We start from the raw sequence: 14198 nt of genomic DNA on the forward strand, positions 1-14198 counted from the left end.
TTCATGTCAAACTAGTTATACAATTAGATTAACCTGAGGCCCCAGAGCAGGTGCTCTGGTGCGGTTTTTATCTCTAACATCCGTGTATAAATCAAGCCTCACACAGGCAAATTGTCCATCTGGCTATTCTAGCAAATGCCAGATGGGCCAGACCATCTTTTTGTTGGACTGGCTGGTAAAAACAAAACTGTTATAAAAAATAAAATTAAAATAATAATAATAATTTTAAAAACGGACATGGCAGGAGGTCCATGTGCCTGTCAAGATTTGGTTTGAAAGATTTTTGTGCAATTTCTCTATTGTCAATAATATATTGGAGCATTTAGGACGGCCAGGTTTTCTGATTGGCTGAGCTGAGGTCACAAAAAATGTCACATTCAAACTCAAACATGCCTCAGTAAAAACACCCGCTCTGACTCTGTCATCAGTCAGCCCAGATCATGGATTGTTAAAAGGTGGTGCCTCGAGGCCTACGCTGCTAAATGTGTGAAATTTACAAACTTATTTTCTAAACATTCTGGTTCTGCTGAGTTCTGTGACTGTACTGAGAAATGATGCTAGGCTTAGCACCAACGGATCAGCTTCTGCTGCAGTCGAGGTAGGGAGAAAACAGACAAAATACACATATGTAGCCTAATGCTGCCAGTTAATATTTTGGGGATATATTGTACGAAATAGTAGGCTAATTAACACGTAGGCCTAATTAGGGAAGGGGGGTTCGAGGGAACACGTATGACGGACACTAACTTGCAATTGCCTAAAAAGGTTGTTAGATTGGCTTTTATAATGCATAAGCCAATAGCCATCTAAAATACATTAAATACAGTGCTACTGCTTTTTATTAAAGTTATAATGTATTACAATGAAACACTGAATTAATGTGTAATAATTGCTAAATAATCCTCTGTTAAAGGTCAATTAAAAAGTTGTTTCAATGTTTCTGAATCTCAGTCTGTTCAGTCAGCGACTGGGTATTCTTTTATGAGATGTAGTAACGAGCAGTGTTGCCAACTAATTTTCAGGGTAAGTTGCTAGAGGCAGGTTGATTTGTTGCTAAAAGTTGCTAAATGACATTGTGATGTCATTGCTTGATAACGTAAATCTGTGTCATTATGTAGAATGCACAATAACGTTATTCAAATTGACTGGCCATCTCGGCAATAAATATGATTTGACATTTGTTCAGGTACAGACTCCCACTCTTTTCTGTAATTCTGGCTGTACAATTTTGATTAAGACATGTTGATTGATGTTGTAAGTTCTGTTCAAGATCAAACATTCGTGACCAAATATATTCATTGGGTTTGGCTCGTCGAACACGTACTACTGCTGCTGCAGTCAGCCAACAATGATTTGCAATTGACTGAAATTGCTGCTTGCCTGCTGCTGCCTGTGCACGAGCTGAGTGCCCGCTGCTGACATCACTCACAATGCACTTTTGCAGCCAGGCACGTGTGTTGTGACTGAGTGTGACAGAGAAAATAGTTTTTGTGTCATTTAGAGGGAAAATTTGTGCATTTTAGCGTTTGAGTCACTTTTCAAAAGTTACTAAAAGTTCCAAATACATTTTTAAAAGTAGCTAAATTTGTTGCTAGGTGCTGTTTGAAATAAAAGTTTCCAGGGTAGTCTGAAAAGTTGCTAAATCTAGCAATAAAATTGCTAAATTGGCATCACTGGTAACATTGACTCTGGTGTCGGATTACATTACATAGGCATCGCCACTGGAGGCTGGAAAGCCTATTTTGTTTGCTAAAAGGCTGTAGAGATGTACTGACAGTTTCTTAATATTGTGGCTCCTCTATAATATATACAGTGCCTACAGTGCCAATCCAATGGCCGTGCTCATGACTCTGGGTCTATTCTGTAGTCCGTTATCAGTGTGTTTTTGTGATGTAATGTTTATGAGTGCTGGGAGATGGCTGGGAGGGGCTCAGCATAGTATACAGGTGCTTTAATTAGTTTGGGGCAGGGTCATTTGTTTATGCAAAGGGTGTATTAGTATTCTGCTGGGGGATAAGGTTGTTCCCTTTGCCCTGCAAGGTGTGGTACAAGACAACATCTTCATTCACACCATTGTTGAAATAACAACAGCAAATGGTGAGAAAATCCTGCAGTGGATGGAATGAATGGACCGCTTTGTCCTCTGGTTATATTGGTCTTGTTGGATGTGACCACATGATGGTATTTGCAACAGTTTTTTCTGTATAGATGTCATAATAAAAACTTAAGGACTTCTGTTGAACTACGGTAAACAACCGCTTGGGCTTCCATTAACAAGTAGTTGTACAACCAGAACAACATTTCAGAAAGCAATTTTAATATGTGGCTATCACAATATCAGACCATTTCCAACTAAAATATACAGTAACTACAACTTCTGCTTGGAAAGTTGAGATACAACCAGGGGTTTGGCTCCAAGCTTCATGAATTGTTTAAAAAGCTATAGTATTAACACCTGCTGGGGAGGTCTTTTTGTGTTGGTTAATGGAAGCACACACTGCCCTTACGGTGCCTTCAGAAAGTATTCAGACCCCTTGACTTTTTCTACATTTTGTTACGTTACAGCCTTATACTAAAATAGATTTTTAAACTATTTTTCCTCCGCAATCGACACGCAATACCCCATCATTTCAAAGTGAAAAAAGGTTTTAAAATAATATTGCAAATGTATAAAAAAAAATAAAAAACAGAAATACCATATTTACAAAAGTATTCAGACCCTTTGCTATGAGACTCAAAATTGAGCTCAGGTGCATCCTGTTTCCATTGATCATCTTTGAGATGTATTAACAACTTGATTGGAGTATCTGTGCTAAATTGAATTGATTGGACATGATTTGGAAAGAACACATTGGTCTTCCATTTATGAATTATGGAGACATCTGGAACCACCAAGACTCTTCCTAGAGCTGGCCACCCAGACAAACTAAGCATTCGGGGGAGAAAGGCCTTGGCCAGAGTGACCAAGAACCCAATGGTCACTCTGACAGAGCTCTATAGAGCTCTATAGTTCCTCTGTGGAGATGGAAGAACCTTCCAGAAGGACAACCACCTCTGCAGCACTCCACCAATCAAGCCTTTATGGTAGAGTGGCAAGACTAGTCAGGATCGAGGAAAAGATGAACGGAGCAAAGTACAGAGAGATCCTTAATGAAAACCTGCTCCAGAGCACTCAGGACCTCAGACTGGGACAAAGGTTCACCTTCCAACAGGACAACAACCCTAAGCATACAGCCAAGACAACGCAGAAGTGGTTTAAGGACACGCCTCTGAATATCCTTGAGTGGCCCAGCTAGAGCCTGGACTTGAATGAGATCTAACATCTCTGAAGAGACCTGAAAATAGCTGCGTAGCGATGCTCCCCATCCAACCTGACAGAGCTTGAGAGGATCTGCAGAGAATGGGAGAAACTCCCCAAATACAGGTGTGCCAAGCTTGTAGCGTCATACCCAAGAAAACTTGATGCTGTAATTGCTGCCAACGGTGCTTCAACAAAGTACAGAGTAAAGGGTCTGAATACTTATGTAAATGTGATATTTCCATTTGAATTTTTAATGAATTCGCTTTTTTAAATAAATTGCTTTGTCATTATGGGGTATTGTGTGTAGATTGATGAGGGGGGGAAACTATTTAATCAATTTTAGAATAAGGCAGTAACGTAACAAAATGTGGAAAAAGTCAAGGGGTCTGAATACTTTCCGAAGGCACTGTATGTAATAGTAATTAACCCTTAAGATAGGGGAGGACATGTATGACAGTCAGGCACTCTGAGGATTTTATAAGGTATTATGGGCCAATGGTCATCTATTAAGCATTTATTCAGTAATTTTTGTTATTTTCTATCTAATACATGTGCTTAATCATTCACAACTAGGATGTTGCTGGGCCCAGCACAGGCAGTGGGGTTCCCTGGTCTTCTGTTACCAGTGCTGTGGGAAAGGAGGCTTAGCAGAGACAGCTCAGAGGTGAGAACAGTGGAGGTAGGAAAAAAATAGAGACACACAAATGTATGATCTTAATTTGAGCCAGTTTGCTACAGCAGGGAAAGTATCCTGCAGCAACGGGAAATGTGAATTATTATTTGGATGGTGGCTGGTGTGGCTAAAATGCCAGGGCTGAATTTTTGTCCGAGTCTGCCCCTGAAGCCTCGGCACAACCACTAATTACAAACTTAGTAAATTTTGACAAAATTACAACAGCAGCAGATTTGTGCTGAGTTTGGGAAACTCCCTTAAGGGGGCAAATGCAGATATTTTGGCAACACACTAACTCTTGAGTTTTAACAACATTTGGGAACTTTTATGTAGACATATTAAAACGGAATAAATCAGCGTGGATTTGATCTTTACCCACCCACCCCCTCAATTAGACTAACTGTGACGTCTAGAGAGAGACCATCAACCTTCAGCATCTTTACATCTACATTCACTCCCGATATAAAACCTTGTGATCTTTCTTGAAATCTGCTTTTGGGGAGAGCAAGTCAAACCTGATGATGTATTGTTATTCCAGATAGCATAGGTATGGTGATAAAAACAAGAGAAGAAAAATGACAGAAGAGGACCGCTACAGATAAACTTTTGATTTGTTAATGTCTGTTGTATACACTGCACATAAACATTTGCTCTGAAGAAATCACATTTGTCTATGTTGTATAGTATTGGAAAAAGGTTCCATATCAAACCAAAAAGGGTTCTATCGCTTGCTTCATACATGGAACACCTAAAAGCTCTATACAGCACTCCAAAGAACACATTTTTCTAAGAGTATACTCCCATGGCTAACAGCAAGTGTATAAATCTTAGTGAACAATATTATTTTTTACTGTTCCTTAACTTCAGTTAAGCACAAGAAATACTATCAAGATTGAACATTCCTGAGGAAATTCCAACAAGACAGGAGAAAAAAAAAATTGTGTTTTCTGTTTGAGCGTGCAATGTTTTTCAAATCCAGGGAGAACAGAGTATTTAAATCACACATGGACAACCAATGCCTGAGACAGATTCAGACACGTAGACATGTTGTCTATTGAGATGTTGACACATACTCTATCAGTAAGGTAGTGAAGCACAGAGTAATAAAGCAGGACTTTAAGTTTTACAGCACGGTGAGGAAGAGCGTGCCATGTTTTCAACCGGCACAGGATGCACAGGAAATTATTGCTCATTCAAGAGGGGGTGGAAAATTACATGACTGTATGATTGCCGCTGCCTTCTCAAAATGTCCTTACTGAGTCACAGCTGCTCTCTCATGGCCAGGTACTCACAGTGGCCTATTTTCTAGTGTGACTTTGAGATAAACATAATCAGACAGATACCACCACATACTGTAGATACACTTTCAAGATTACCCAAAAGAAAATGGACAATTCCATTCAGATTTCAGTAATCCAAAATGTGTGCTTATAACAGATTATATACCGTATCTAAATACCTTACAGGTGTCTCTGAAACTGATCTGTGATCATCTGACCTTGTATGCTGTAGCTAATGTGCCTCACCTGGGACAAAGCCTGCTGTACAGTATTTATTATTTAAAGCCACAAGTTCAAACTCAAAATCAAACACGTTAGTGGGTAACCTTAGAACTTCCCATAATTCTTATGAAAGGGGAACATGAATTCATCTGACAGAAAAAGGGCCTTTGTGTAACTCTGTATTTCACCACTAAGAGCTGCAGGGGGAGAAAATGCTCACTGGCTTGTGCAGACAGTAATATCTGTTGATATGAATACAATATAATAAAGCCTTAACAGTATACTATGATTAAGAAAACAATCACATAATAATAATATAGTTTTCCTGAGATAAAAGGGTGATGAACCTTCAATGAATGACTGCTTAATCATTGTCTTTCTCTTAATGTAACTCAATGTAAAGAAAATACCATGCCATGGTAGAAGCCTATACCACTGTAAAACTCAGCCAGATACAGTTGAAGTCGGAAGTTTACATACATCTTAGCCAAATACATTTAAACTCAGTTTTTCACAATTCCTGACATTTCATCCTAGTAACAAAAACCCTGTTTTAGGTCAGTTAGGATCACCAATTTATTTTAAGAACTTAAAATGTCAGAATAATAGTAGAGAGAATTATTTATTTCAGATATTATTGCTTTCATCACATTCCCAGTGGGTCAGAAGTTTACATACACTCAATTAGTATTTGGTAACATTGCCTTGAAATTGTTTAACTTGGGTTAAACGTTTCGGGTAGCCTTACACAAGCTTCCCACAATAAATTGGGTGAATTTTGGCCCATTCCTCCTGACAGAGCTGGTGTAACTGAGTCAGGTTTGTAGGCCTCCTTGCTCGCAAACGCTTTTTCAGTTCTGCCCACAAATTTTCTATGGGACTGGGGCAGGGCTTTGTGAAGGCCACTCCAATACTTTGTTGTCCTGAAGCCATTTTGCCACAACTTGGGAAGTATGCTTGGGGTCATTGTCCATTTGGAAGACCCATTTGCGACCCAGCTTTAACTGTCTTGTCTTGAGATGCTTCAATATATCCACAGAATTTTCCTCCCTCATGATGCCATCTATTTTGTAAAGTGCACCATTCCCTGCTGCAGTCAAAGCACCCCCACAACATGATGCTGCCACCCCCGTGCTTCACGGTTGGGATGGTGTTCTTCAGCTTGCAAGCCTCCCCTTTTTCCTCCAAACATAGCAATGGTCATTATGGCCAAACAGTTCTATTTTTGTTTCATCAGACCAGAGGACATTTCTCCAAAAAGTACCATATTTGACCCCATGTGCAGCAAACCATAGTCTGGCTTATTTATGGCGGTTTTAGAGCAGTGGCTTCTTCCTTACTGAGCGGCCTTTCAAGATATGTCGATATAGGACTCGTTTTACTGTGGATAGCTTCTAAAGCCATGACATAATTTTCTGGAATTTTCCAAGTTGTTTAAAGGTACAGTCAACTGTTGTAAAAAATTACTTGTGTAATGCACAAAGTAGATGTCCTAACCGACTTGCCAAAACTATAATTTGTTCAAAATAAATTTGTGGAGTGGTTGAAAAATGAGTTTTAATGACTCCAACCTAAGTGTATGTAAACTTCCGACTTCAACTGTACATCAAGCGTAAAGGCATAGCCTGCCAGAGAACCTGAGGCGGGCCGAAACCGAACATATTTAAAAGAGATCTTAATACACACCTTTTTAGCTTAGCTTCTCCTTAGGGTGCTTTTTTAGTCTTTCAGTTTGTATTGTTATTCTTTTGTTTTTTATCCTATTATGTTTGTTGTGTAGTAAATATTTAGGTGTTTATTTTCATAATTTTTTATTTATGTTTTTTCCTGTGAAGCACATTATGTCGCATTCATGTCTGAAATGTGCTGTATAAATAAAGCTTGATTTCAATTGACAAATGAATCCAAAATTGTGACCAATTCTAATTTGGCATAAACATAGTCTCACCTGAGACAAGTGATGATTGAAGACTAAATGATTATCTCTGAGTATTCAGGCTGGAACATTTCTCACAACCTCTCTCATATATGGGAGAAGATGTGAGAAAAGTGCCAGCCTGGATACTCAAATGATCCTTTAGTCTTCAATAGTCACTTATCTCTGGTGACAAATCACACTACTCAAACTAATAGTACAGTGTTAGTAATTTACTGTCTCGCTCTTAATGTAACTCAATGTAACTTTAAAGAAAATTACCATGCCATGGTAGTAGCTTATAACATTGTAAAACTCAGCCAGACACATCAAGCATAAAGTCTTTTAAACCTGGATTATGGTGGAGACACATACATCATTATTATAATGGTTGAACACACAGAGCTATTTTATCAGAGTATGGAGACAAACCAGATGCTTTATTGTCCAGTTCAGACACACAGGCTCTTACTGTATGTACAGGAATCTGTATCTAATCCTATCAGAATGTATTTATTTGAATACTAAGGCAAAAAAAACATGTACAAATCCCACAGTAGAGAAACAAAATCAATTCCTCAGATAAGATTCGATTTTACAAACTTGAATAAACTATGTCACAGTGTTCAGACTTAACTGTCATGTTGCTCAATTGCCTAGACATCTGCCCAGTGGTCACTGATTTGTGAAACATGCGTAATTGGAAGTGTGACTTACTTTAGTTTATAGATTAGAAAAAATAAATCAACTGGTCCAGTCTTCGCAGTTGATTGAAGAGGGGTATTCAAAACCTCAATGACCGGTCAGAGAAAATGTTTCTAATAGAATTTGCGCTGGCTATGTGTGTCGGTACGTTTCTTCCAGTCACTCACTCTGAACTACTACTGGGCTAAATTACTGTCTCACTATAGTACCTCCCGTCTATTGCACGAGGGCGGTGCTGGAGATTACAAGACCCAATGGTAACTTCTGATACACTGTGCTCGAAATTTAAATGATAAAAGGCGTCATTAGAACTTTACACGCAAATACTGTAGATGTAGCAAAAAAATTACAGCATAGATTGTAGTATACTCTGATTATTATTTTATGGAGAATAAAGATGGATTTCAGTTTAATTGGTCTTTTGCTAATTAAGCAACACATAAATTAACCAAATGTAATATCAGCATATAGCCTAAATCATGATGCATTTCATTGTAATAATTCAAATACATTTTGAGGCGCAAGATGCACTCAGCAAATGATTGAGGCACGTGCACAGGCTCTAGCAAAAATATAATATCCAGCGGTTCAGTGTAGTGTCCAGTATGTTTCAAGAACAAACAAACAAAACAAAGAACATGCATCAAATTATGCAAAATGTATGTATCCTCTAATAGGCTACATTTGACAATCACTAACGCAGTGAGTAAAATTGGACTGCTTTCAAAGTATTGACTGTTTCTTCCATTACATAAAATGACATGTTCAGATGATGGCGATGACATGGTCAGATCATCACCGTGACACCTCTCTGCCCCAATGTCATCACAAGGCCCTCATACCAAGGAGTGACCACTCTAAACAGCCTGGTCTCAGACTCGATTTAACATAGTAAGGCTAAATCCAAGACACTCAAATTAGCATAATATGTTTATGTTTGGTATGGTTACATAAGATGGTTACTTAGTCAGGTGGTTGCTCGTGGTAGTGGGTGGGCGTTTAACGCAAACGTCTAGCAGTAACCATAAACCTATAAACTAGGCTACTCCGCAGTGGTTTAGACGAGGCTACTGAAAATAATTTCCATGCAAATGAGGCCATCTAGTGGTAAATGGGAGAAAACATGCGACATAGCCATATTATGCATCCACGTTTACATACAGTCACAGCAGACTCTGTTCCTGTGTATCTAATTATCACAACTGTAATACATTGTAACTAGGCCTAATGATTGGGAAACATATTAACAAGTGAATTATAAACTTCTAATTGAAGAGTCAAAATAAAGAGTCGTTGTCAACACTGACGGTGGTCTCATTAGATGTTCCAACGTCAACAAAGGCTCTAGGCAAGTCTGCTCATTGCGGTGTGCCACCGTCCCTCCTTCATTGACCGCATCCTCCCACAGCCTGCTGCCGCTGGCCCAGAATAGGCTCGCCACTGGCGCCACTATGAAAGGTAAGAGCATCGAAAATGTACCACTTTGGCTTGCACCTGTCGACTAGGCTATAGCCTACATTCGTAGTATAACTTGGGGCAAAATAAACTACATCTTTCTCAAAATATAAATACATGCATAAGGCAATACAGTCTCCCCCCTCTCCCCTCCCCCTCTCTTCTGACAGAGTGCAGCAGCAGCACCGCACACACCCAATGCGCAGAGGCAACGTCCAAAGAACCTAATTCATTCTGGTGCCTTTTCGTGCAGCAGCAAGGATGTTGTATTTCTCTCTTCTAACCCTGAGCCTAACGTCTATCCATGGCATCCTCCTTCCTGAATCTGCCAGGCCCGTGGATTTGGACATCAACCAGATCCTTGAGGATAATATGGCACAAGGACACACGACATTAAACGACATGTTTGAGGAGGTAGAGCAACTGATGGAGGACACGCATAATAAACTGGATGACTCGGTGCACCAGGTCGGTTAATGGTTAGGTCTATTCAGATGTATATTTTCAGAGCTTTGATAAATAAATGTCCCATAGCACCCCTTTCATCTGTATGATTTTTAATGTTATGTAAAATGCAACAGATAATAGTGCAGTACACTCTTATTATATAATTTTAGTTGATCTGAAACTTTTTTGTTAAAGCAACAAGTTTAACTTGAGACATAAATCTTTATTAGACTAATAAAAACAGTTGCCCATGTGGGTTGAGATGAGTCTAAGTCAATCTTAACATGCACAATGTGTAAAAAAAAAAACAGTGGTGACCTCAATGTAACATTGATCTTTTGCATCAAACCTCTTTAGATGGACAATGAGAGTGCCAAGTCCAGCTTGCATCCCAATAACCTTCCCTCAAATTATCACAACGATAGCACTTCTGAGAGTGTGGTTGAAAACCAATCCATTCACACCATAGAGACAGTACACAAGGTGCAGTAATAGTCATAATTACATTCAAACCTAGGATGCTGAAATGCTATTATGAATTGTAATACTGTATGGTAGTATTATTTTGGCATCCCACATTTGGTATGAAGACTGAAAGCAAAATTGCAGAAATCCTACAGAAGTGATCCTAACTGGAAATGTGTCTCTCTTTCTTTAGGAGACAGACAACAGAACAGAAGAGACCCACATCACCAGAACAGTTATCCAGTCCAGTGGCAAGGGAAATAATATTAATCATGTGAGTCAACAACAATCTTTGGAATTTCCCTCCATCATTTACAACAGATTAAAAAATAATAATAATAAAAACATCCACAATAACTGGAACACTACAACTCTAACTGGTGTTTTGTGGTTAATAAAAGACAGTGGGCATAAGATGAAAACAATTCCATCCTTAATGCAAGTCACAATTCATGAAAAATGCATCAAGTCATGGGCTGTTTCCTCTTTCTGCGCTGCTCTGCATGCGGCCACAGCGGCTGTCATGTTTGGGCGTCTCATTTCACTTGACCCAGGCTCTGTACGCCTCTCCAGTCTCCTTCTCTATAAGCCAGGCTAAAGCTATGTCTTATCCAGGCAGAGTGACATGTGCTGGATGGTGGCTGGTTGATAAGCTCTCTTCAGAGCTGCATCCTGTCTATGTTAATTATATATGGCAGCCACGACTCAGCCCTTAATTGCAGTTACAGGTTTTAATATTTAGTTAAAATAATTGACAGTCTCAGAGCGTGCTATTCCTGCCAGTCTTTTCCTTATGATATGTGGTAGAGAGACAAGTGAGAGGGAATTGGATGTTTACTTTAACATTTTGGGACAAGTAGCTCATTGTCCCAGTTTCAACAGCAGGCCCATTTTATTCAGGTCACTTTTGGCACAGAAAAATATTGGAGGAGATCGTGCAACAACATATCACATCCTCAAAAATGTACTTTAAAGTTATTTTAAAGTAACCTTTGTAAAGAAGTTTGCAATAGTACATGGCTACAACCTCTGAATTTCTCTTCAAGACTACCATGTTTGATTTAGCCAATTTTCCCAGTACAATCTGTTTTCTAGTGAAAAACTCTGGATTGTGGGCGGCTTTGGTACCATATAGCGACCCTCTGCAGGTGAATCTGTGAAGGAGGGTGTCTTGAATGTCCCCTCTTCCCTTACCTCACAGGAGTGTATCATTGATGAGGATTGTGAGAAGGGGAAATATTGCCGGTATGAGACGCACCGATCCAAGTGTCTAACCTGCAAAGCCCTCGACGTGGTAGGTCCATTTCATGGTTATTAACAGTGACACACATTTTACAAACCCTGACACTGAACCCATCTACAGTAGAATGTATTTATGCAGACCCATATTTCCCAGGGGGCTTTGACTACTTTCTAGTTCCTATTACATACAACTACAGACCATCTCCAGGTTTTGTAACAGTGCCTTAGTGCACACATGCACACACACAGCAATCACAGAGCAGCAGATTGCTTAAACAATATGATGCAGCTGCTTCTGCATTGTTACTGCATTGCAGTGTTGCCACAAGTGTAACTGGAGTGTTTCATGGGGGAGAGCTTCTCTCCTCTTGGCTGCATATTAAAGCATGTGTCTGAATGAATAAGAGCTCCACCTCTCTCCCCCTCTATCCGAGGACAAAGAGAGGCGCAGGATGAGAGGTAATGAGAGAGCCTACTCTACAGACACAAGCAATGTAATTGAATTTAAGACCAATGTTTTTGGCAGGGCAGAGTGGAAATCCATCCACATAATACTGTAGATACTAGCTTGCATTCAAAGTCAAAGGTATGCTGAGAATAGTTCTTCCTAGTTGATAAGGCCTGTGTTAATGTCCTGCACAGAAAAACACAGTCATATGTCAAGCAGCACACTATTAATTAGATCCCAATATTGGTTCAGCTTGCACAAGTAGCAGGAATCTGCACCTAGAGAGCTTATGAGAGTTACACGAGACCGGTCATGCAATTCCATGACCATGGGGTTTATATGATGCCATGCATGTCATCTAACAGTTTGTCACTGTGTGTGTGTGTGTTCCAGCCCTGCAAAAAGAATGAAGAGTGCTGTACAGGACAGCTGTGTGTGTGGGGCCAGTGCAGCCAGAACGCCACTAAGGGGGAAGCTGGCAGCATCTGCCAATACCAGAACGACTGCAGCCCAGACCTCTGCTGTGCTTTCCATAAAGGTGCAGGCCACAAGGTCACACACACAACATAATTCCTCTGCTAAATTATACACCATGAGTCATTCTACATGAAATTAACATAATCTGTGGTGAGCGAAATGGGCTCCTTCCATTTGGCTTTGACTCAGCCAGATAAAAACCTACAGGGATTTCTTTGACATCCAAAAAAGGGAGGCTTCAAATTGCGATACCACAAAGTCTCTGTTCTCAATGTAATTAGCCAATTATGATAGTCACAAAGTCAAGTGAAGCAGGGTGCATTGAAGTTTCAGATAGTTAAGTGATCATTTGAAAGCCCATAACCTGCTTTCCCCTCTAAGCACGGTCCATATACTGTGCACCTGTATTTAGGTTTCTGTAGTAATGTCACTTACCTTTGTCACTACCCATCGCTCTCCCCTTACCTTGTGGTCAGCCCTGCAGTTCCCTGTGTGCACGGCCAAGCCAATAGAGCGTGAGCGCTGTCATGGCTCCCCCAACCACCTTATGGAGTTGCTGTCCTGGGACATAGAGGGCCAGGGATCAAGGGAACACTGTCCCTGTGCTGGGGACCTCCAGTGCCAACATCTCGGGTAAGAGTCTATGTGCTGCAAACCCGCAACGTTTATATTCAATTGAAATTAAGGCAGAAGTCATTACATTTTTTTTGCAAAAACACATGGTAGACAAAAGCCATAGCCATCACTCAAAATGCTGTTGACCCAGTATGATGCTACAAATGGATATTTCTTCATCTCTTTGACAGCCGAGGCTCCCTGTGTCTGAAAAGACAGAACTCGAGTGAAGAGGACCTGACAGACACACTTTATTCAGAAATTGACTATATTGTCTAGGAGTAACCATGCAGCTCAACCTTTTCAGGCCTGTAGACAATCAGATAGAGGGGTCTCCAGTGATTTCAGCCTAGAAAATGAAGTTGCTCACCGGCGTCTCACAAGGCTTACATGTAAGATTCTTCCATCTATAAGCTTGTCATTGTTTATTCAAGCCATTGCAGTTCTCTCTATCTGCTCGAAGTTAACCAAAGCTCTAGATGTTACGTAGTGCATAACACCATGTATGTATTAGATGAAATTCCTAGACGTTTACGCTGTTCAAGGTAGTGTGTATGATGACTACACTCCAATACCGCAATAAGAGTTCGTGTTTTAACAAATATGTACCTCCTCCTGCTCTCTGATGTCTCACTTATGTGCCTACCCTCAGGATGGATAGTTTGCTGGAGATGCACTGTTGAGGCCCTTTGCTCAAAGGAATTAAGTCAAGTTAGGGACGAAGAAAGAATAAACACAATGCACTGTATACATGTGAAGTAGCTTGCTTAGTCCTGGTTTTTGTTTTAAATAGTGGTTTAAACAAGAACAGATGAAATTTCTGAATATATGGAGCACTTTGACAGGTCAGCTCATCATGCTCACAACTTGGTAATGGAAACTATAACCCAGACACATGCAGCTTGCACAACTTTTGCTCATAAGAAAATAAAAGGCTTTGAAAATGTAGCTGT

At 40.0% G+C, this 14198-nt stretch overlaps 2 protein-coding genes across 17 annotated transcripts in view; one reads left to right on the forward strand and one right to left on the reverse strand.

The window, feature by feature from the left end:
* The window catches only part of LOC112249569 (F-actin-monooxygenase MICAL2), a 46510-nt gene extending 38223 nt beyond the window's left edge, over positions 1 to 8287 (reverse strand). For 9 of the 15 annotated variants that reach the window (XM_042321007.1, XM_042321004.1, XM_042321014.1 and 6 more), the window contains exon 1: positions 8109 to 8286. The gene's annotated coding sequence lies outside the window, so the exon portion shown is untranslated. Of the gene's footprint in view, positions 1 to 8108 lie in introns of all 15 variants that reach the window. The other 6 variants (XM_042321006.1, XM_042321005.1, XM_042321002.1 and 3 more) reach the window with 2 other exon arrangements.
* A 1106-nt stretch (positions 8288 to 9393) lies between these two features.
* Positions 9394 to 14191, forward strand: dkk3a (dickkopf WNT signaling pathway inhibitor 3a). Of its 2 annotated transcripts, XM_042321024.1 has the most exons (8): positions 9395 to 9554; positions 9722 to 10019; positions 10356 to 10481; positions 10657 to 10737; positions 11665 to 11757; positions 12547 to 12691; positions 13107 to 13263; positions 13437 to 14191. In XM_042321024.1, the coding sequence occupies exons 2-8, from the start codon at positions 9813 to 9815 to the stop codon at positions 13522 to 13524; spliced, it is 897 nt and encodes a 298-aa protein (XP_042176958.1). In that variant the 5' UTR covers positions 9395 to 9554; positions 9722 to 9812; the 3' UTR covers positions 13525 to 14191. The 2 variants fall into 2 exon arrangements, with proteins under 2 accessions (XP_042176959.1, XP_042176958.1); XM_042321025.1 differs by lacking the exon at positions 10356 to 10481 and having other exon boundaries at positions 9394 to 9554.
* Positions 14192 to 14198: the final 7 nt, after the last annotated feature.

Source organism: Oncorhynchus tshawytscha, linkage group LG04 (assembly GCF_018296145.1).
Source record: "Oncorhynchus tshawytscha isolate Ot180627B linkage group LG04, Otsh_v2.0, whole genome shotgun sequence".
NCBI classification, from domain to species: Eukaryota; Metazoa; Chordata; class Actinopteri; order Salmoniformes; family Salmonidae; genus Oncorhynchus; species Oncorhynchus tshawytscha.

Excerpts from the sequence above, each read along its gene's own strand:
- dkk3a (XM_042321024.1), top strand. The coding sequence starts at position 9,813 with ATGTTGTATTTCTCTCTTCTAACCCTGAGCCTAACGTCTATCCATGGC. Across the intron at positions 10,482-10,656 it reads CCATAGAGACAGTACACAAG|GAGACAGACAACAGAACAGA; the intron begins GTGCAGTAATAG and ends CTCTTTCTTTAG. Across the intron at positions 11,758-12,546 it reads CCTGCAAAGCCCTCGACGTG|CCCTGCAAAAAGAATGAAGA; the intron begins GTAGGTCCATTT and ends TGTGTGTTCCAG.